The 23,067-nt window shown below is 43.1% G+C and overlaps 1 protein-coding gene across 7 annotated transcripts in view; it reads left to right on the top strand.

Moving 5' to 3' along the window:
- Positions 1 to 23,067, top strand: part of RARB (retinoic acid receptor beta) — a 333,265-nt gene that overhangs the window by 284,043 nt on the left and 26,155 nt on the right. For all 7 annotated transcript variants that reach the window (XM_074575050.1, XM_074575051.1, XM_074575053.1 and 4 more), the window contains one exon: positions 1,029 to 1,170. In XM_074575050.1, the coding sequence (XP_074431151.1) occupies positions 1,029 to 1,170 (142 nt within the window). The remainder of the gene's footprint in view (positions 1 to 1,028; positions 1,171 to 23,067) is intronic.

Here is a 23,067-nt window from a genome sequence, read left to right on the forward strand (position 1 = left end):
TGCTACGATGTTGACTGAAATTTGACCCTGGTGCTTGCTGAAATGATTTTCAAAATCTGAGTGAGAAGGTTAAATAGTGCTGTCAAATTTCCAAATGTCTGTTGCAGCAATACTTTCGCTGAATATCTGTGGGTTGAGCTCTAAAATGCTTAAAGTAACCTTCTTTTTGTTTTTTTTTCTTCATTATTATATGATATTATCTAAAGCTTGTTTTTTAGTGCAGACAAAGAAATTAACTTGGTTTTTGCCTTTCTTCTGTGCCAGGTAACCTTGCCATTTATGGCTGTTTTTCTCTTTTTTACTTCCCGAAGGAGGAATCCAGTCAAATGGTGTTCCTTGGGTACAAACCGGACCTCTAGTTTTCTTTAATTTCTGTTCAAGATCATTGTAATTACTTGATTATTTTCACAGCTGTATCTGAATAAGAAAAAAGTGCTGTAATTGGGAACTTTTACAAGTTCACAACTCAATAACCTGATGCTGGAACTCTTCCACCTGCAGAAGCCTCATTAATTGCCGTAGGAGTTCCAGCAGCAAAGTGACCTGGGTTTCAAATTATTTCTCTTTTTACATGCAGCGTTCAAACTAGAGAATCTTCGCAGTAACAGAAATAAGTGGGACCTTTAGGCTGAGAGAGGCTGTTGGTTGTTGGATGCGTGGTTGACTTCCAAGCGGATCTGTTAGGAAGACTGTTGTTTATCCAACTCATTACTACATCTGTAAGCCCAAACCATTTTTGTTTGAGCTTTTTTGTAAAATCTAGGACCTCATTTCCTGAATGCTGTTACTGGTTCTAGTTTTGTTTATTTTGGCCTTAGTTTGCATTATTTAATTAGTTTTTATTTAAGAGATGAGTCTTATGTTGCAAGAAACAGTACTAAATTATAATAAGACTGAGTCTTTAAAGATGCCATACTCCAGCCATAACTTTGAATTTATTTTGTTATTTTAAAGCAATGTTAGTGCCTGTCTCTAAGGGTTATGGGAAGCTCAAAAGTTTATTTGATTTCTTTTTTTCTTGATTTCAGGGCTTTTTCCGCAGGAGTATCCAGAAGAACATGGTTTACACATGTCACAGAGATAAAAACTGTGTTATCAATAAAGTTACCAGAAATCGCTGCCAGTACTGCAGACTACAGAAGTGCTTTGAAGTGGGAATGTCCAAAGAATGTAAGTTGTCTTCAGAAACAATTTTTTGTTTATCATATCCTATGATTATGTGGCAGTCCCAAGGAAGAAAACTATTGTGCAGTTATGTGATCGAAGCCAGTATCTGCATTTGTAGGCAGAGACAGGAGTATGAATTTTGTACACGACTTCAGGCCTGTAGATTGCGAGCTTCTGAGTCCTTAACTTTGCAGTCTAAATGCCTTCAGTTAAGAACTTCTAGTGCAACACTGCTTGTGTGGGGTGGTCACCCTGTGTGGGTGCGAGAACGCCCAGATGGGTAATTTCACCAGGTTTTCTAAAAGAACAAACCCACAGAGACTTGCTTCAAGATTGGATCCTAGAGCATCTGCTCTAGAAATGGCTTCTTGGGGCAAGGGCGCATGGGGAATAGCACTGGCTTCTTAAGCTCGGTTTCAGTCCTCTCTCTGCCCTGCAGACCGGCTGGTGGCTTTGCTGGGCTTGGTTGTCAGCCTGGGCTGTCATTTCGTGAGGGCTTCCTCATGGCGCAGCACGCAGCAGCCTTCTTCCTTCACCTTCCTTCACCTTCTTCCTTGTACCTTCACCCTTGTGCCAGTGAAGGTGCTTGTGCCAGAGGTTCTTCTTTTAGTCATAGGGCCAGTTTGTGCCATTTTACAAAACTCATGGTACAACAGCCTTGAGTCTTCTGTTCTTACTGTGTTTGGAGCTTGCCCGAAAGGTGAAACAAGGTGGTAAATCCTCTTCTCAACCTGCGAAGCCAGAAAACCTGACTGTGTAAAAGTGCTGCCAAGTGCACAAAAAACCCGAAGAATTTTCCTCTCCCTTCTTTTCTAGAAATCTCTGGTTTGCCCTTTAAATTAACATTTCAAAATATTTAGGTGGAAATCTGTGATTTTTCTCTTTTTCCAGTTTATTGATATCCCTGTCATGCATGAAAATTTAGCTAAAATTTAGCCATTCTCAAATCCCTATGGAGTAATGCTTCTGAAACTTTCTCATTTTTGATTGGAGTGATTGCAGCAGCAAAAAAAGTCTTTGGTGTAGTGATTTGATTGTTGAGAGTTTTCACCTTTATCAGTGATGTTACCGATTTCAGTAGGTCAATTCCAATAATAAACACTACTAGGAATTTGCAGTGTGGACATAAGAGAGGGAGCAAAATTGCCCAACACCACTTCTTTACTTTAATTCACCCACAGGAGTTCCTTGGAGAGACTTTTAAGACCAGAGAATAAAAAAAAATGACACTGATGATACATTTACAACTGAACTGTGACTTAAATCAGTTCTCATCCTCAGCATTTCTCCTTTCTGAATTGTGTGGGACTTTCCAGTAGTGCCTTTCTCCGTACTTGGGCAGGAGCCGAAGGGGTCCCAAAGTCACACTCGTCCCTGCTGGTTGCATCCTATTTCTCTCTCCCACCTTCCCTTTCCTCTCAGAGAAGGAGCAGAGAAAGAATAAGATACATCTTTAGGACCACTTTGCAGTGTTTCCAACTCCTTTTCCTGGAAATCTGAAACTGTGGTTATTGAAAAGGGCTGACATCAATTTTCAAGCAACTGGGGGAGCTAGGAAGTCTTAGGATTTCCATGATTTCACTGTCCTTGTTGGGTTTTCTAGTTTTCTTATGTGCCTGAAGTGCACTTACCTATACTTATGTATCGATTTACTGTGGAGACCATGATGGGAGTAAAGGAGAAGGCAGGCCAAATAAAACGGTGCACAGAGATGTAAGAATGAATGAGGACTTTATTGATAGATATTTGACCGCATACATATCTGTGCACATGAAGGTTTTCTCCTTGGTAAAAACAGCACGATGCAGTTTGGAAGACGAGAGAAAACACTTTTCTCACCTGAGGGCTTCTTGGTCTTGAATTCGTAAGGGTTTTATTGTTGACGTGAAGTAGTAATCTTATTAAATGCTGTAACGTCACATCAGAGTAGGTTTTGGAAATATCAGCAGTATTTCTAACATGTTAACCAGAGTTGCTTTTAGGGTAAAGTAGAAAGACTTGGTGCCTTTCAGGTGATGGATTGTTTTCTCCCATAGGATCGCTGGAGTTTTGCCAGCAAGAACTAAGGTTTTGCTCTGCCTATTTCTTTGGGTGAACTGAGTAAAATTGCCCTTTGGCAGTTGCCTTTATCTCAAACCACTACGGGCAGTAAAAAGGGGGATAGGAGGTTGGAGGGGGAACAGAGGGGAGAAGTGAGGGATGTCCTCTGGCTGCATTTCTGTAGAAGGTGTTTGCAAAGGAATAGAGAAATTATTTTAAATGTCATCAGTTTGAAAACAGTGTGTCTTGTCTTCTGGGTTTAAGAACTAAGTCTGAAGTGATTCCGTGTTATCCCTTCATAAACAGGAGCTTTTCGTCTCTTAAGAGATTTGAAAAACTATTTTCTTATCTGACCTTCTTTCACACATGTCTCCAGGTTTCAACTCCGTTTCTTTAGAAGTTTGTGTAAATAAAGGCACATTTGTCAGTGGGCTTTTTCTTACCAAACAGAGGTTTTTCTTTTCCCCCAGCACCTTATTCACATTTTGGTTTTCTGTCTTCTCACAGTCCTGTTACCTTGTAATGTGAAAGCCATGAATAAAGGACAGAAAAAAGTATCAGAGGAATCTCATAGGGAAACAAGCCTACAGTGCTCAAACAGGGAAAGTACTTGTGGTGGGCAGCTGCAAATAGGAACCCCAAGGTCTGTTCCCAGGAGCTAAGGAGGGGTAAATGCGGTATTTCAGTATACAGAATAATCTGTGCTTAAATGTTACAGTCCTGTGTTTATTTGTTCTGCCTCTAAAGGGCATGCAAAAGTACTTGCATATGCGACTCCTTCTGAGTTTAATGAGCGTTACACGCAAACATCCAAACATCCGAGATGAGAACTGGCTGCCCAGCCAGTGTGATAAGTAAGGTTTTAAGAATGGAGGTAACAGTGTTTTGGAAGAGAAGAGGTACCCCAGTGTTTCTTCTATGCTTTTATCTTCAGTTTAGAGAATGAGGTGAGATGATGAAGGAATGCACCAAATTTGCATTTCTTTATGGGTTGTTTTGTTCGTGTAGGGGAAAAAAAGTTATCTTAGACTCCATGTTAGTCCCCAGATCTGATCAGGAGAGGTCAATAACAAGACTGCCTCCAGGGCAGGAGTGGAGCTATTTGCCTTGTGATAATATCTGCAGGACCCGCTGAAACTGGATCCCACTAGTGTAGGGACCTGACAGTCTTTCATTGTGCAGCCGCTGTTGCAAAAAGTTTGTGCTCCAAATAGACAAGACAAAGGGTGTGAGGGGACACGGCTTAGCGATGACTGTCTTATCATCCTACAGCAGGGCAAAACACAGCTTGAAATAAAGCCCTGCCGCCTTTCATCTGATTCCTCTTCCTTCAGGAACTGCTGAGCTTGTGTCCCTGCAACCCAAGCTGCCGCTCTTGGTGGTACCAGCCCGGAGCCAGCCCCTCGACCGGCAGCACATCAGGTTTGGGGTTTGCTGTATGCCTGTCCCACATCAGTCCATACGTAGGTGCTCAGGAGCGTGTAGGTGCAGCTGGGGCTCTGATCCCCACTCCAAACCGTTTCTATCCTTCTTACCCTTCCAGCCTGTTAATTTTTTCAATTAACTTGTGGAGACAAAGGGTGATCACACAGGATTTGGGTTTTGTTTTTTTTTTTGCTGCCGTGGAAGTGAGAAGGCTACTAAGGCTGACAGTGGCTCATTATGTGATGGAGAGCCTTAGGAAACTAACCTTTGCCCTTCTATTACGTGATCTCTAAGCTGATGTTGAAGCACCATCCTTGGCCTGACCCCAGGTGTCAGCAAGCAGCACACTGTTGCCTGGATGCAGGGACCTCGGTCCTCAGGAGCGGGCGAGGGGTCATGCGTACGGCACTGCCTCCCGCAATTAAGGGAACACGCGGGAAGCTGGGCAAAACTCTCCAACAATAATGGACTCTTTCAAGCAGGATGCTGGAACATAGGCTTTGTAAGGTGAAGCCTGCCCTTAACGAAAACCTAAAATGGATTTATTGGAGGGTACCAGGAGGAAGAAAATGGAGCTTCCTTCTGCCACCACTGCTCAGCTTAGCCCAGCAGCTCTTCCACTTCCATCCTCTTTTACAAAATTTGCAGGCTGCAAGGATTGTCACTGTGCTGGATAATCTCGCGGGGTCCCCCTCAGACACACACCCAGCCCACGCACCAGCGTGTGATGCAGAGAAGCCCTCCGTACTGGCATGAACCTTGTCTGCAGTGAGCTCTAATAGAGCAAAATTATGTTTATAAAGGCACAGAATTATTGTTCCAGATTGCTTCAGTGCACTGAAGCAATGTCCAGATTTGTAAATCTGCTTACAATTAACCTCCCTGGAGGGAGGGAAGGAGGAAGGGAGGGAATGCAGGGGAATTACCATGAAGTGGAGAGAATCCAGTTTTTGTGCTCCATATTTGTTTTTTTTTTTAAACTTGCTCAGAAATGTCTGTTACTCTTTGTCACAGACTTCAAAGTCTTATAATATTTAAATGTTCATGCTTCTCGAAACATATGATTACATTCTGCTGCTGAACAACAAAATGAATTGATTCACTTATTTTAATTCTGGTTTAAATTGGCAACCAGAAAGCATCAACTTGAAGAACTGTCATGTTTGTATTTTTTTTATTTTATATTCCTGTTTCATTTTCTTTCAGACCCCTTAGTGAAGTGCAATTCCATCTCCAATGACTGATAAGGGAGAGCTAGTCTAAGTAGTCACATTTGAGAAGTTCATGCAGATTCCACTGATGTAATTTTAAAGTGAATTAATTAGAATGCGTGAAATCTTTGTTTAGACGCTTTTACTGAGAACTAAAGTGGGGTTTGTTCTGTTTAGCCAGCAGTAAGCACGGGATTTAACAACTGCTTCTGCTTTGCTACGGGCTAGATTTTTAACTAGATGCCTAAATACCACATAGTGGCTGGGGGCTTGTTCAAAAATTCCAGCATGGTTGCCTCGCCTGCTGACTCCTGACTCGCCTTGCCTCCTCGAGAGGCACGAGCTAAATATCAGAGTGGAAATCACAAAACCCTCAATTCTGTTCTGGGACTAATTCTTCTCTCTAAACACTACAAGCCGATTAGACAAGTGTTCCTATCTTGAGAGGTGAAAATTATGAGTCTTTTTACAGGGGCTGGGAGACCTTGTATTGTAAGTGCGTTGAAGGTGGAAGATGTAAACTGTGAAAATACCAATGAAATTAAGAATTTGAGTATATCGATAGTGGGGAAACGGTGATCAAGCCTTATAGATCGCAGATTTTTTTCATTTTGTTCGTTAAGGTTGGGGTTTTTTTCAATTGCTGATCAGACATAAATGCTTGTACTTATTTTTTCAGGCTGACAAATTGGGAACTTTTAAAAGTTAATGCCAAGTGCTCAGTATCACTGATGGTGAGGTTTTTTTTTAAGAAGAGAGCAAAGCCAACATGAAGGGTCTTCCTGCTACAAAAACCACAGTGCTCTAGTGTTGGTCTGTCCTCTGCCAGAGATAATGCACACTTTGTTATGCTGGGTGGCTGAAAATGATTTATATACAATTAAAATTCTCTTGTAGGGAGCTGAGTTCTACTTGTTGCACATTGTTTCCCATGGTTAAACAAACATCTCTTGCTTTTCACATCGGTTTGAAGTGATCAGAAGAAGCAGATTGGCTTTTCTTTTCTCCTTTTGGGGTCTGCCTCTTTTGTGTTTCAGCCTTTCCCCCTGATTTTGCATGGCTTTCACTTGCCAGCTTTAATGTTTAAAGGAGCAACTTAGATTGAATGTTATTATTCATAATTTACTCTATGTTCTGTGAAGATGGTTATGTAATAGCAGTAATTGCATCAACTCACCTAATGAGCTTTCCCTCCAGTGCCATGTACAGCAGATTAATAGCCCATGAATTCATTTGCAGCTCGTTGTGTTTCAGAAAAGTATTTGAGGCAGCAATTAATAAACTGCTAAAGAAAATAACATAAAAAATGATTTTTTTTATTATGTTAACTCTCCAGCTGAACAATTTATTGGCACCTTTCATGATGCAGCTAAGTAAATTCTCTCCTAATTCCTCAAGCAAAGTGTGATTAGTGAACCCTGCTCAACTCAAGATTGTTTGGTAATTAGTCTGATCTTTATATCCTAAAATGTTAGGGGAAAGTATGACTAGCATCCTAAGGTTTGCTTTTTCTTCTGTTCATTGCCTTTCAGGCATTACACAAATAGCTGTAACTTTAAACCATAAACACGCTGGTGATGCCTTCCCCCCCCCCCCCTTTCTTGCATAGAAAACCCATAATTGTGTAAACTAAGAATTGAAGACCCCAGCCAATAAACAATCCCTGGCACTGTTTCTGTGCTGCTTGTTGTTGGCTCCAGCATCCCGTACCTCCCAAGTGGTGGGACGGAGCCCAGAGCAGGGACGCGGAGAGGGTCAGGGGGTGCTGCTGCCCTGCAGGAAGATAAAACAGGGGTCGAATGCCACTGGGGAGGAAGATGCCAGGAGAAAGGCACAGAGAGGGAAGAGAGGGCTGGGAACGTCCTGTGTTTTGCAGTGTCAGAGGGAATGAGGTGATTGAAGCAGATGGGAGAAGAGCAGCAGTGAGATGCCAGGGCTGCGGCCACCTCCGTGGGAGAAGTGTCTAGAGGAGGGGGGAGACATGGCTGAACAGGGCCCATCTTGCCAGCCTGCCCTAGAATTATTTTTTCCATCTTTTTTTTTTTAATGTCTTTATCAAGTTTTTCATGTTTTACATCATTTCTTGTTCAAAAAACCCAGTTATCTCTCCTCCCCACTTTTATCCAAAAGAAGCACTAGGCCTTGGCTTGTCTTCAAAAGTAGTAAAATATATATATATATTTTAAAACCTTTTCCCTCATTTTGGGCTCTTGAGGACTGAGTAAGCATAAAGGGAATTCCTTCAATAAGCTCATACAGAGATTGATTACATGTCCTCAGCTGGAAGTTACATTAAGACTTATTCACTAAGGTATAGCTACCGTGGTGAACTTTTCATCGCTCTCTGCTGTCTCTATGACAACACGGATCCTGGCAGAAGTTACCAGGGCTCGTGTGCTCTCCGCAGCCTTTGTCTGCATCCATCAATCCTAGTCCTTGGCAACTGTAAATGTGTGGCTTTCTTACGTTTTTGCTTAACAAGGTGTTTTATTAAAGTTGGGGCACTTCTAAAGTTATTATGCTAATCATTTGTACTGCAGTACCCGACCGTACTCTGAAAGAGATGTCCTTTACGAAAGGAAAAAGTGTCAATGAGATATTAGTGGACTTTCTGAACGCCTCTTGATCTTGTCCTGGGGAAGAAATTCAGCTGAATGGCACAGAGTCCTTGTACAAGTAACTTTTTTGTTACAGGTGAAACTTAGAGATAACTAGACCCAGTGAAAAGTGTAATGCACATACAATCTTAATTTCTATTTAGACCCACAGCACACTCCAGAGCATTACGTGTTACTGCTCAGTGGCTCTACCGAAGTCCTCAGACTTGATCGAACCCTTTCTTCTTTTAAGGTAGCACATTTCGCCAGAGCCCATGGAGTGGCTAATGCCTGCCTGTTGATGCTAGCAGCTCAGGTTTCTATGGTGGCCCTGCCCTGTGCCACCTCCTCCAGAGCTCCAGTTCTTCAGTCAGGAGAGTTAGTGGCACTGACAGAGGCAGAACTTCCCATTTTTTTCATTTCACACCTTTGGGGTTTTTTAGGGATCATCACGTGCTTTCTTCAGTCAGTTTCCCAGTAAAAGGCATTGAGGGTGAATATCTCTTACAAAGCCACTTCTTGTGTGGATCTGGTTGTTTCTGTGTAATTTTTCTGTAATTTCTTATCCGCCACTTTGTTTTTGGGGTGTCTGTGGGGGGAGTTACAGCATTATTTTGGATCATACATATGAAAACACTGGCTCCATGTATTTGTGTTGGCATTGCAGGTGGCCTTTGCCTCTTCTTGAGTTTAGTATCCCAACTGCTTTCATGGCAGGAAAAACCCTGGGTTATCCTTTCTGCCTTGCGCTGTGCTGGGCAATGCTGCTGTAAGAGCAGATGGGAAATCTGGAGGTAGCCTGTCCCTGCCCCGGTCCACGCGCTCTGAAGCACAGGGCTGAGGCCACGCTTGCTTGGTCATGCAGACATAACTGCTGAGACCCCAATCCCATGACCTCAAAAGCTTTGTTTCAGAGCTTCCATTCTTCCTTTATGCACTCAGTTCACTGCTCCGTATTCCTCATTCGGATCATTTTCTTGTTCGGGGGCACAGGGCATCTTTGATGCCTCTCTTTCTCCTAATTGCAGTTGCGCTGTGTGGGTTGTGCTTTCTATACTGGCACCTTGTGGTTTCTCCGCTATCTCTTTTTCTCCCTTTGAATGCTTTTTTTATTTTTGGATGTTGAATTTGAAGGATGGAGAAATGTCGATGAGATAAATATCAGTCTGGGAACGAGCAAATTGCCAATGTCCTGGGCCTTGAAGCTAAACATGGCTTATTTGGTTGTCAGGCCAACCTGAAAATGTTATCTACAGTAGCCAAGGTTCATGAGAAATGCAGTAAATTGTTCCCAAGAGTTCTGGGAAGTCTGAACTGCAGCAACCCGAATGTGCCTGAAGGACTCTATCAGAGGAGACACGTATTTGGTCCTTCCCCTTAGAAGAAACATATGTGAGAATGCATACAACTTCCTGACGGTTTATGTCTGCAAACTTACTTCTTCGTTTTCCTGGCGATCGCTTTACTGGAGATGTTCTCGGGTAGGATAGGTGCCTCTGCAGAAGGCAAAGGAGCAAAGCCCGTGGTGGCCTCTCTGTGGAGAGCAACTCCTGTGCTGATGGCGTGGAAGATAAAAAGCAGGCACTCGGAAACCAGTAAGCTCTCAAAGACGGTTTAGGAAGATCTCTACATAAGTAGATGAGGCCATGGATTTCCCTCTGCTGCTGTCAGGCTCCTACGGCTTGCTTTCATCCGCTCTATGAATTGTTATAGCAGAGGGAGTTTTCCATTGCCGTGCCTGCGATAAGCCGGCTGACACGTTGCAGCTCCTCCTGCTGGGATGCTGGCCCTAGGACTCTGCTCTAAAAATAGCCTCAATTTGTTTTCAGTTTGACTTGGTATCACATGCTCAATTTAAAATACATCGGAACAGTTAATCTCCAGTTCCTCAGCTCTTGCGTGGAAAGTGTACAGGATTTTTTTAAAGTTAGATGGCATACAAGCGGTACAAATAACACCCTTTCTATCCTATGTTAAATAACGCTCTCCGCTTAATACTAACAAAAGGAAAAAGAAAGGTTGTAGGGCATTGGGATTTTTAATTTCCTTTGACCCAAAGTGAACAGAAGTATTTCGGTACTTGTTGGCATGCTTGCATGTTTCTGAAAGCTCTTAAATTTTTAAATCTAAGTCTTAAGAAAAGTCTGTCAATCAGACGGCAGCTCTGAAACTGACTTTAACAAGTAGTAGCTTAAAGCCCTACAGGCGGTGCCTGTGGCTGATAAGCATTTAATCAGCTGCAGGATCATTTCTCAGCGCCATGCATCCATAACCGGTTGCTTATTGTCGATATAAACAGATTTGATGAGTAAATATGAGGAAATTGTCTGACTTTTGGAGACATTTACCTGAATTTTGAGAGTTAAAGCTAAGTGGAATTCTTCCTTTCCCCTGGCAAAAAGTGCAACAGAAAGCAAACATGCTTTTAGTTGGATTACAGGCATGGTTAGTCATCTGACAGACAGTTTTAATGGAGTCAGAAAGACATGCTGGGGAAACATGCTGACCTACTTTTCTTTTCTTACTTTCTTTCTTTCTTTTTTTAAACTTTTAAGCAAGTGAAATGTTAATTTAAAAACTCCCCATAAAGTTAGATTTTGCTGACGGAGCTCATTTTGTAATTAGTTTATTTACGCTTCTGCTTGGGGTATGATAGATGGTTTTGGTAACAGAATTTCATCAGGTTGTTTTTGTTTCTGTTAGGAAATTGGGTTACATCTGAGAAATCCATGTTCTTCCCCCTTCCCAGGACAAGGCAATCGGCTTCAAGTTAATGAATGATTTAAGTCCAGTCCTCTGAGGGAAGACTTTACAAACCATTTAAAATGACAGACTAACAAAGCGTATTACGTTTGTATCATTTTCAATGCATTATATTTTTAAACATTTTTCGTCTTTAAACGTGTGGGAAGAGGGATTACCAGCAGGTTGCATCATGCATTTTGCATTTGGGATTGTTTTTTCCCATGTTAAGTAGGTCGATGCTCCACCATCAGTCTTTTCTTGGAGGCAGAACTCGATGTATTTAAACCTGGGGAACTCTGAACCATAAAACTTGAGAGCCTGGGAAGACTGCATTGAATTAAATAGGAAAACTTTGCAGTGAGGGTGGATTAAAACATCACAAACAGGAATACTAAATGGAATGATACTGGAAGATAAGGGAAAGCTTTTTAAAAATGCTGCAGGCATCACCGCACTCCCTCCTTCAGCAGCGGGCACACGTGCAATTCCTCAGATGGCTCAGGGGTGCCGGGTGGCTGCCTCTCTGGCGGGGAGATGTGCTTTACTCCCTTGGCAGCAGCACATAGTTTTGGTGAAGACATCACCGCGCGGTTGAAGGAGCGGGAGAGGTCGTCGTTCCTTGATCCACCAGTTGATCTAGATTCACCTTTTTCACCTGCTCCATCTTCTCCTATTTCCATCGTTAGCAGGTTTCCCGCTGTCAGTCAGCCCTGGTGGAATGGGTGCTGCTGCAAATCCTTTGCTTCTTCCCATCTCTCCTGAAAAAAAGTTCTGGTTTCTTTGGTTTTATTCTGTTCTTCTGGTTTTTGTTCTATGATTCTGACTCCCAACTAGCTGATTACAGTTTGCATTACGGAAATAGTAACACAATGTAAGAGAGGTGGAAAAAATGGAAATTGCCAGGAATTGCAGGAGTTTATGGGGAGTAGTATTACTTTTCAAAGAATCCACGAGTTACGTGTGCTCTTGTGAAGCATAGTACTTTTACTTGCTTTCTTATGTTGTGTACTTTTAGAGGATGTCCCCGTGGCAGAGTAAAGATTGAGATGTATTTTTTACCTTTTAAAAATTTGGTATAAGCACAGGCTTTAGCTATTTTCTAACCTAGGGGCATCGGTAGAGGAGGCATCAGCCCAAGAAGACAAATCTGCAGTAAATGAAGGTCCTTATGTGATGAGCTGCTGCACCTTGCGTGCTCAGCATCCCTTACTGCACCGTTGCTGCGTGAGCTGCTCCTTACGTACAGGGACTGTCTTCCCCCTGTTTCACTTGCCATAGCACTTCTGGGTGACCCATGGCATGATTTATTTTGATTCTAGTGGAGAGACAGTGGAGAAGAACTGCTCAAAAAACTGTCACTTCTGAAACTTTATCAAAGTGGGGTTTTTTTCTGATCCAGAAGAATCATTGATACTGGAAGATGGAGCATTAGGATTAGTGAAGCTTGAGTTACTCTCTGGCCATACTGGTCTGTCTTTGTTGGGCAGGGAGCAAGCCAGGGCTCTTGTGCTTCAAATTAATGTCTCATAAAGATGGATGTGGAAGTTCAGAGTTCAGTGTGTATTTGGTCTCGTAGTCCACACATATAGCGCCATGCCGTCTGGTTATCCCATTGAGAACCTCAGGAATCAGACCCGTGCAGTCCAGATCCCTGTTACAAGTGACATGGAGAACTGTTAGTTCATAAGAGGCTTTTGACAGCCTCCTTCTACAAGAAGGGTGCTCAATTTGCCCCTTCTTGTAATTTGGAGGAGAAGCTCGGTGCATACTTTTTTTTTCTCTTTGATTGCCTCTTCAGGTGAACACTGCTGCTAAATCAGAACACACAGAAAACAATTTTAAGCTGAAAAGACTGAGCATAATAAAAAAGAACAAAGGCAAGAAGATGGTTGATACTAAGCTAAAGAAACCCCATTGTGTTCAACCCTCTCCCATAACAGAGTGAAAAAGTACACATAAGAAGAAATATTTTGTTCCTTTAATTCTGCAGAAAGCTTAAGTGCTGCTTGTCCTAAAGAGAACGTCAAAGCCTTTTCTTGGCAACTTTTCCAGTTGTTTTCTAAGTCAGTTACAGCTATGCACATGTTTATTATGAACATTTTTCGCACTAGAGTTTTAAGCATGGCAAGGCGTAAAAGTATATAAAACCATACCGGCACATCAGCTGCCTCCCACAGGGTATGCAATATTAAGCCCCATGTGTTTTGGGGTCTGCTTTCGTGGCTGGGGGGAGTGAGGTGGGAGGATAACCCTGTGGTTAATGGGCCTTGCAGTAATGGAGGAGGAACATTTTAAAATATTCTCTGGAAATCAGGATGTGGGAAGAATAAGGCAATTAAGAGGAATCACTAGATATCCTGTCCTAACAGGTTATTATATATATTTTTTAATGAGTATTTAATCTCTAATGCTCTGTGATGGATTAGAAAAGAGGGGGAGTCAGGCCTCTTTCTGTGCATACTTTTATGTTTCCCCTTCAGTGAACATTTTCTCTGGGCAAATTGTTTAACTTGCACTGGTTAGAGGTGTTGCAGCACAACAGAGCTTCGCTGGAAAATAACGCTGGGTTGAATCCCAAAATGCCCAGTTGTCAGCATCGTGTTGTGTTCAGATTTGCACAGTCTCGGGATGAGTTACAAAGGGGGCCAGGAGGGATCCTTGTCAGTTCCTGCCCTCCACGCTGTGTGTCCCAGGCCCCGGCAGACTTGTGTGCGCCGTGTCTGCTGCACAGCCTGGGGCTGGTGGGGCAGTCCTGCAGCTGGTTGGGGAGGTTCTTTCAGGAACTGAATAAAGCTCTGCTTTCGGAAATCTGAGTTTTCAGCCAGTGCTTCTCATGGGGGTTGTAGCCCAGGAACAATATCCTGAGAACCTCATAAAAAGCCTTTTGTAAGTGCTTCTTGCATCAGGCGCTTGCCACAGTCTTGGAGAAGACCATCCTAGCTGGAAGGAGGTACCAAACCTATATATGATGAGTTCAGGGCCCAGTCCCTGTTGAAGGACATGAAAGATTTGTCATCGGCATCAATGAGATAAGATGGGGGTAGAAATCTCTAGTAATGCCAGTTAATCCTATGCTGGGTAGTTGTTTGTAATGTCAACTGGGGACCACCACCCTCATTTAAGTAAGGCCCAGCTGCGTGTTGAATTCAGATGCCTCACCCCAGCCCTTGGCTTCCCTTTCAGACGTCATCTCACGTCCAAGTTGCATCCTTTGTTTTCATAGAGAAGTCTGGGAAAACTAGGTCAGTTTATCCAAGTAGAAATTATTATTTTATTGAGTTAACTCTGTGGTGACCTGCTGCTTGTTTGCCTTCTCAAAATGAACTCCCTTGTGTGCAGTAAGTCTTGCGCTGGAAGTTGCAGAGGCCTCAGTAATCACTTTGATTTCAAATCAGCAATAAAAAGGCTGCTTTTTTTAGTATCTTGGTGCTTCCCAGAAACAAGTGTCTGTCTGCTTTGCTCCTTGTATGATCACTACATCAGGCTGATCTGGTGTGCTGTGAAAGCACTTCATGTGAAAAGGTTACGTGCTGGCTTTACTGGGGATATTTAAAAGATCTTACGGAGAAATCAGGATTTGATGCTGCTTGACCCTGTCTGGCAGAATTAAGCTCTTTAAGCCAGTCCTGTAGTTACTAGCACGCCTTATTTTTAAATAATCTGGTCCACTTACTCCTGCTTACTCAGAACTTAAGTCCCAGACAAGAAAGCAATTTTTTTTTTTTTTTAAATGAAAGAGTAGTTGGAACGTATTTTAAAGAACTTCTTTGGCATTGTATATAAAAGATAAAATATATCAAAATAGACAGTCTGATAATTAGGTGCAGGCTTGTGGAGTGATTCATGTCATAACGTGAGTGCTGAAACAGCTGAGGCTGCTGCAGGTGTGTTAAGGGAATTCGACCCCGTAATGCCATGATGCTTCTGCCGCTACATAAAGCAGAGGAGTACAGATGTCGGGAGAGCCTGCTTTAATAGATGAAAAGCAGTATTTCCGCGTGTGAATTATGGATGGAGCAGTGTTTATTAAACACACAAGCAACAGCCTTTGTCTCCCAGGCGCATTTTTTGCTTTGTAGAGTCGCGTGAAAGCCTGCTGCCATCCCAGGCGCAGAGATCCCGGCTGCGAGATCAGGCTTCGGCGGCTGCAGGTTCAGCCCCGCTGGGGCTCGGCGATGAGTTACGCTGCGCACAGATGGAAAGGGCCATCCTGCCGGAAGGAAAACCTGGGACGCCAGAGGCATTTCAGGTGTCTCTGCTCGACGGTGTAGTATTTTGGGGTGGGCAGTGAGATAATAAAGTAGATAAACTTGTCTACCTGTGTCAGCTGCCAGCTGTAGCAGGGCTTTTACGGGAATCTGGTGATGATGCCAGCCCGGCACTCCCGGAGACTCCTGGCTGGCTTGGCTTGGCCTTCCCGAAAAGAAAAAACCCCCTGACCTCACTCCTTTCTTTTTCCTTAGGTTATGGTTTGTGGAAAAAAAAGATGATGCAATCTTAAAAAAAAATAAAATAAGTACCCCACCCCAACAACAAATCAACAGATTTGCAGACTGTTTATTCCAATTGCTCAGCTTTTGGGAAGGGAGAGGAAGCAAACAACACGCTAAAATGCAGTCGGATGCAATAGCGTTGTTTCAGCATGTTATTTTACCATTTGATAAAACCATTCTTTTAGTATTGCGGCAAAACAATCCTAATGACAGGCACTATTAATGAAAAAATCGCCCCCAGCTGCAGACCAAGCCCATGGGCAGGTGCCGATACATGCCCACCAGCTGCGTTGGACCGCACATGGATATGAGGCTTAAACAGTGAATTTTGTGGCTGATCTTCTGGAGCTTTTACGTCCACCTGGTTAAGTAACACAGTTCTTCCCTTCTCTTGCTCCTGGGCTGCCTCTCCTGATGGAGCAGGTCGTTCAGCTCCAGCCGGCTGGGAGCAGAGCCCGGGCCAGGAGGATGAGCATGGCTGGGGAGCCGCATCCCCGCTGCCCACCACTTCAGGGGCCAGCCCTGGCACCTCAGGAGCCAGGAAATAACCTCTTGATCTTAATTTTTTTATTTTACTTTAATTTTCTTTTAGTAGTAGGAGTATCAACAAGCCTTTGTCCTTCGGAAGGAATTTGCGGAAGCTCATAATGGCGTGTTTTCCACATTAGCTTCAGAGGAATAGGTAAACAGTAGCTGAGCTATTTCTTTGCTTTTATTATCCCTGGCCTAGTGGGAGGCCAGGGCTGCAAGCTGCCGAGGCTGTAACATGGGCTAACGCTGTGATTCAAGACTACGGCTCCCTTTCTTAAAACGTGCCGGGAACAACTGTTCCTCCGCCTTCATGAGCTCAATTTACGGTTACGGGAGGCAGTGAGTTCTTTGTGCTTGACGAAGTACACCGTGCACGCAAAGCCTCTTCAGATGTGTTGTCAGTTGGCAGCTCGCTCGCTCGATGCACCTTTACACAATTGCACAAGGCACCAGGAGGTACAAATGTGAAATTTAGCCTTGGGGGCAAAACAAAGAAATGAAACTTAGATATGAATGCGGTGTTATCCATCTGCAGGTACAGATATTAGACCTGATCTCCTACTACGCTACTGTAGTTTTACACTAATAGGACTCTTCTGTGATCGGTGGAACAGCACCCCTGCAAGACAAAAACAGCGGTGGTGATAAGTTGAGGCTGTTATTTTGAATTCTGGTAAATAACGTAGGATTGAACCCTGTTTGGGGAAAGCCAAACTGCATTCACTGCATGAAACCAGCTGTAATAAAAGGCAGAAATGCAGGTGGCGTGCCGTCTCGGTGTTGCTCCTGAACTTCTGCTCTTCCTTCTGGGGAGCCGTTGCTCGGGGAGCCGAGTGGCCATGTGTGAGCAAAGGGAAAGGGGGTCTTCCAGCTCACCTCCTGTTTTTTCTCCCCTGACAGAATTGTAGCCCTTCCATTTGCTGTCCCCTAAAGTCTGTTTTATCGTATGTAGTCAGAACGCCTAGATTTGTCCCATAGCTGAGACTCATTCATTACATGGAATGAATGTCCTTATTATGGAAAGTTGTTTTGTTGAAGGGGTCCGTTAATGGCGCTGTCAGGAAAGAGGCTGCAATTTGTCATGGTAGGTAGCTTTCCCGTTAGGTAAAAAGCAAGTCATGTTCTTCTCCTCTGTGCACGTTAGGGTGAGAAATAAAATACTTGCAGCAGGTTGAAGTGAACGAAGTGCTCCAGTCAGGCCAGGCAGCGGGCAGGAACAGGGTGCAGTGTCTAGTCTTAGTGTACAGCCGTGCGCTTCCCTGGCCATCAGCAGTCCTGGATAATGCCCAAAAAATTGGATTGATGACTTTGGATAACCCCAGCTTCTCCCAGTTGCGAGGCATCGTGCTACCATGACTGTCTCCTAAAAGAAATTAATGTAATATCTGTAGATGAGGAGTCTGGTTTACCTTTTGGTGACCCTGGAGAGAAAGGTCAGATTCGGGGTATTTTTGCCTGTAATTGGTTATCCATAAAGAGTTAGTGTACTAGGCTTCAAGATTGTAGCTCAAAAGGGCAGTTGCTTTGAGAAGATAGCTCGAAAGGGCACTTGAACAGCTGAAATCAGACGAGACAGGTTTAATGGCCTCTTAGTGACTTCTGACTGAAAGTTCAGAGTTTGAAATTTAGAGGTTTTTTCTTTACCCAGCCTGTGGTAAAACAAATGCCCTATAGCTTAATAGAAATTTAATTTCAGGCTTAGTATTTAGAAGCGGTTTTCAGCTGCTGTATATGGACTTGGTCACTTCAGCTGTAAGGAAGAGAAAGAATAATCACATTGTGTTTGTGGTCTTGTGTATTTTTAGCTAATGTGTTAAGACACTGCAATTCCAGAAAAGCCATCTTTCTGTTCCCCAGAGTATTTCAGTTTAACCAGCTGTATGCAGAATTTTATCCAGACTGCCACAGAAGCTACTAGTAAATCCACTGGGATTTTGAAGCTGAAACAGTAGACAGTAAGCACAATACTTCATTTCCCTGAGGCTTTTAGTTTCTTGGGGATTCTTCCATAGGCTGGCACTGGGAAGTGGGATAGCCGCAGAAGCCCCCTGAGTTTGGGAAACCTCCCACAGTGGAGTGATTGATTCCCAAAGCTCCTTCCCATTCCTGCACTGGGCAGGGAAAAGGGATGATTGGCAATATCCACTGGGTGATGCTATTACTCTGCAAAACCTGTTGCAGGTGGCATGGTAGCTCTTAATAAAAATTGCAGTTTTTACATTTAGAGTAAGGAAGTGATGGATTTCATGCAGAATACAGGGAGAGATGGGGCAGGGCATGAGCGAGGAGGGAATGACAGATGTGGAGATTAATTCAACGGCAGCGCAAGATGCATGGGGACATTGTGGGGTCTGCCTATGGAGACGCTCCATCTCACAGATGGGAATTTCTGACTATATTAAGTAACTTGAGGTGATGCCTATGTGAAATACAGATGGAAACATATCAGTGAGTAAATTTTGTCTTAGTCAAGCAGTCTCAGCTGCTAAGGGTATGTGCATTATCCTATTTCAGACTGGCAATTAGTTGATGATATTAAAGCACTTTGAAAATGGAAATCGCAGGGCAAATACTATTTAAACAGCTTATCGTTAAATGTATAATTCAGTCTCTCCTCCTACTTTGGTTGCAATGTGTAGGGACATGGTAAGGCAGGTGGAGGAGTCTGCTCTCCATTCAGCCCCTGGTGTGGATTTTGGTCTCTGTACATCCTGGCTCCAACTCAGCTGCTCCCCTTTCCTTCTCTTCTGCCAGCCCATGCCCACATGCTGCCAAACACATTTTCTTCTAGTTTTGTTCGACTTGTTTGCTTTCTTTCTGATTTTGCTACTTCTTAATTACTGATTTGTTCTTAGGACCTGGTCTTTTGGGGGGGGGGGCGCTGTTTTCATTTGTATTTCTGGAGTCCCTATCTTTATTCTTTGGGCAGTTGTTATTGTGTTTGCCATCTTCTGCAGAACTTGAAGCAGTCCTGAAATACTGTAGTCAATACAAAGGTAGGCATTACTGGTATATTCATAGACCTGGGAACAGTTTATGGGCTTTTGTTTTGTTGGGTTTTTTTTTCCGTCTGAAGCACTTTATGGAGCCATCTGCAATATTCAAGCCAAATGCACCTTTAGAACCAGTTTTTTTTACCTTCAGCTGTGGTTTCACATCTTGGATTGGCAGTTCTAGATATCCAAAGTGTGATAGATGTTGGCTTTGCTTCTGGATGTCTTAAAATCAAAAAGAGAAAAAAAAAAAGCCCTTAAATGATAGTAAAGTGAAATAATAAAAATAATAATTTAAAATAAATTTGGAAAAAAAAAAAAAGAATACCAAAGCCATATCTTTTAGCTGTCTTCAAGGGTTATTTTTCTCAGCCTGTTATTCTGCATTGGCTTGCCAATTTTGGTCCTACATCTGAGTTCAGTTAGTATTGTTTTTCTTCAAGGGACTAGAAGCTCCATTTTCGCTCATTCCATCTACTAATATTTCGGGGATGTGACAATATCAGGTGCCAAATTTCATGTCAAAAATAAAATTTTCAGGCTGATGGAATCCTTGAAACCACAGATCAAGTTTCAGGCCAGTTAAATAAAGCTGTAGAGCATCCATTTGTATCTTTCATTCATATAATGAAACCTGTTCTTATAACTCAGTTCTTGATATATTAACCCCGCAGTTATCCTCATACATAAATGGGAGATGTGTTGCTTTCGTCGGTTATAATAGGATATAACCATATAAATCCCCTGTGCGTGAATGGAAAAATAGAGGCCCTTAGGCTATAGGTATCAAAGGTCTCCCCTATACTTACAATAGCCTAATAAGGTTATTTTGGAGGCATAGGTAATTACTCACAGACTCCCTATAGCTAGTGATTCATTGTTCACTACTGAAACATTTCTAAATGAATTATGTTTTAAACAAGCAAATCCTTGGCCTTGTCTTTTATGGGGGGGGGGGAAGAAGTGGAGGGACACAAAATTCCACGATTTTCTGTGTTAAAGCACACCACTTGCTAGTTAAAGGGTCCCTCATATTTGAACCAATTTAAATGTACCATTGTGCTTCTTGCTCTTTTGATTCCATGAATGTGTATTTCTGAATTTCACGTTTTGATGAAAATATTATTGTTGTCATTAATTTGATATTTAGAAAAGACTGTGGATACAAGAGCTCGGTGCAATGAATAAAACAGTTGGAGTTAACTGTCCCTGGGGATAGAATCAATCACTGTTGTAGAAGAGGGTGACATTTAAAAAAGAAACTCAGAAGAAAATGTCATGCTTAAAAAATTAGATTTAAACGCACTAGCTCCTGATTGATTTTTATTGCACTCAGATGGATACACTGATTGATTATCAGCCTTACAAATGTTTAGTACCTTTCTCACTTCTCTAATAATCAGAATAATCTAATTTTCAATGTCATTTAAGTTACCGTATTCAAGGTTATAATAGATCATATTTCTAATAAAACAGAGCAATTATGTAATGAATAATACAAAGCAGTAAGGCAGAGTTCAGATTCACCTTCGTAAAAAAAAAAAAAAAAAAAAAAAAAAAAATTAAAAAAAACTACCACCAGTGGCTGGAAGAGCCAGCGTACATGAAGGCAGCCGGCAGGACAATGTCCCCTGGATTTGGGGTGGTTTTCCCTGTTGTTGAACTGAAGGTCCTGGAGCGTTGGTCGGGGCGCGTTTGCCATAGCTGAACGTGATTTCTCAATAGGAAACCAGGGGCGGGCTTGAATTCTGTAATATATGTGCTCCCTCTGTGCCTGGGGAAAAACGATAGCGTGCCAGGTGCTTATGAAATGCCTTCCATGATTGTTTCTCTGTGCTCCCTGTTAATTTTGATACGTGTCTGTAGAGTGATACTATCTCACTTAATTTGAGATGCTTTCTTGTGGCAATTGTACCCGACAGCTGACATGGTTGATTTCTCTGAATCAGCTACAAAATATGTAGTTTCCAGTGTGTTTCGCTTTTGTACTCGAAGCCCCTTACATGACTGTGTACTTGTTATTGGCTTTGTCCATTAGAAACGAGAGTTTTGTATTTGAAACGTGCTCTGCCTCCGATCCTTCTCCATACGTCAAAGCTCAGTTTTGGCATGGGGATTTGTTTTAAGATAGTTTCCTGTTCTTTTTTAAAGACTGAGCAGTTTTGCCTAAAAGAAAACGTTATTTCATCTGGAAATCACGACCTAGGAAAGCCAATCTATTTCTAACGACCTGGTGTTCTGCATATTTTAATGCTATGTTTGGCTTGCGTTTGCATTGCTGCTAAAACCTGAACAGGAGCCTTACCATTCTGAATTGGTGGTGCATCAGTTTGTCAAGTGTGATTGTCTTGCTTTCAAGATGGTTATTTTGTTCCTTTTCTGGAAAAATCAACCTCCTTGAGGTCCCTCATCTCTCTGCCCTCTTCCACCAGCTCCTGGGCATGGGAGCCACGTGTGATGTGCAGCTGGATGCTGGCTTTGTCCGTGGGGTGGGAGAGCCTGGTCCAGCAGGAGCAGTGGCATCGAGGATGCTAAATCTCTCTTGGTTCGAAGTTTTTCAAGGTGGCTGTTGTGAAAGATGTCCTTAGGGGCTGCCATTTGTCACCTTGAGCACAGTTTATTGAAGGGTGATGGGGAGAAGGATGACGCACGGTATGTGTGGGGCATTTATCCTGAGGGATCAAACTTGGCAGTGGCAATAAGTAAGTGTTTTGCATATTTGACTGAAATGGTCCACAGCTGCTAAATTCTGCCAGAATTAGACATTTTTAGCAGCTGCTGCTGGAATTGGAGAAGTCAGAGTGTAAAGGAGATGACCAAGACCTGCGGGTTTCCACCCTAGCAAGCAGCTTGGTGCTCCTGGAAGCCCCGGGTGCAGTGCTTACCATTGTCCCTACCACCCGCCTGTGGCACCACTTGCCCGCGATGTCGGGCAGCCCAGGCTGCCTGGCATTGGGCAAGGGACCCATGGCTTCCCCAGGTGCAGGAGAGCGAGTCTCTGCCCGGAGGGGAGAGTTGGCAGATCCGCAGCGGCCCTGCCCCAGCTCACCTCTGATTTCTCTTCTCATCAACGCTCGCAAACAAAAGGAGTCTTTTTTGAAAACCTACCCTGCGCCCAGTGCTGTGCAGTTACTGACTTGCTCTATGTGCTTTATGGTGCTTTTGAGATTTGTTAGCTTAATGAGTAACTTCCAAAATATTTAATGACAAGAGAAGTGTGGTTTTACAGGAATGCAAACTAACTGGAAACACTAGTAGCTGTCGCTACAGGAACAAAACCAGTTAACTAGTACACAGAGCTCTTCAAAGGTCACGGGGATCTCCGAAAGGCAAAACTGCAATCATAGCATTTCAAGTCATGAATTTATAGCTGATTAATCATTATAATATATGAAAGGTGCTGTCTAACTGTCTTCTGGGCATCTGGGGAAGCAAAGGTTATACAAGTAATTGGAAATACTGTGTTGCGAGCTTCTTCGCTGGGCGGGTTTGTGCCACCTTTGACAAAGAGGGGTACGAACACTCGCTATTCCAAAATTTTACCTGATTATCTAGAAACTGCCTAAATGTCTTGGGCTGGATCCCAGACTCTTCTTAGGCCAAGCGGTGACTAAGTCTGGTGGACCTGCGGGGCTTACGTTTAAGACTGGATGATTCCCAGCATTACGACATGCTTGAAATGATCCCGCTCAAGCAGGAGAATTGCTGCGTGGTTGCTAAATGAGAGCACTGGGGTCCTCCGAGAGATGTTTGTGTCTTTCCTATACTTAGTTTCATCTATAGCAGGCCCTGCTTTTCTTGAAAAACACATGCATCCTTCCCTCCCGCAGCTTTCGTGCCCTACCCATCGCTTCAAGCAGAAGAG

This window comes from Larus michahellis, chromosome 2, assembly GCF_964199755.1.
Source record: "Larus michahellis chromosome 2, bLarMic1.1, whole genome shotgun sequence".
In the NCBI taxonomy this organism is placed as follows: Eukaryota; Metazoa; Chordata; class Aves; order Charadriiformes; family Laridae; genus Larus; species Larus michahellis.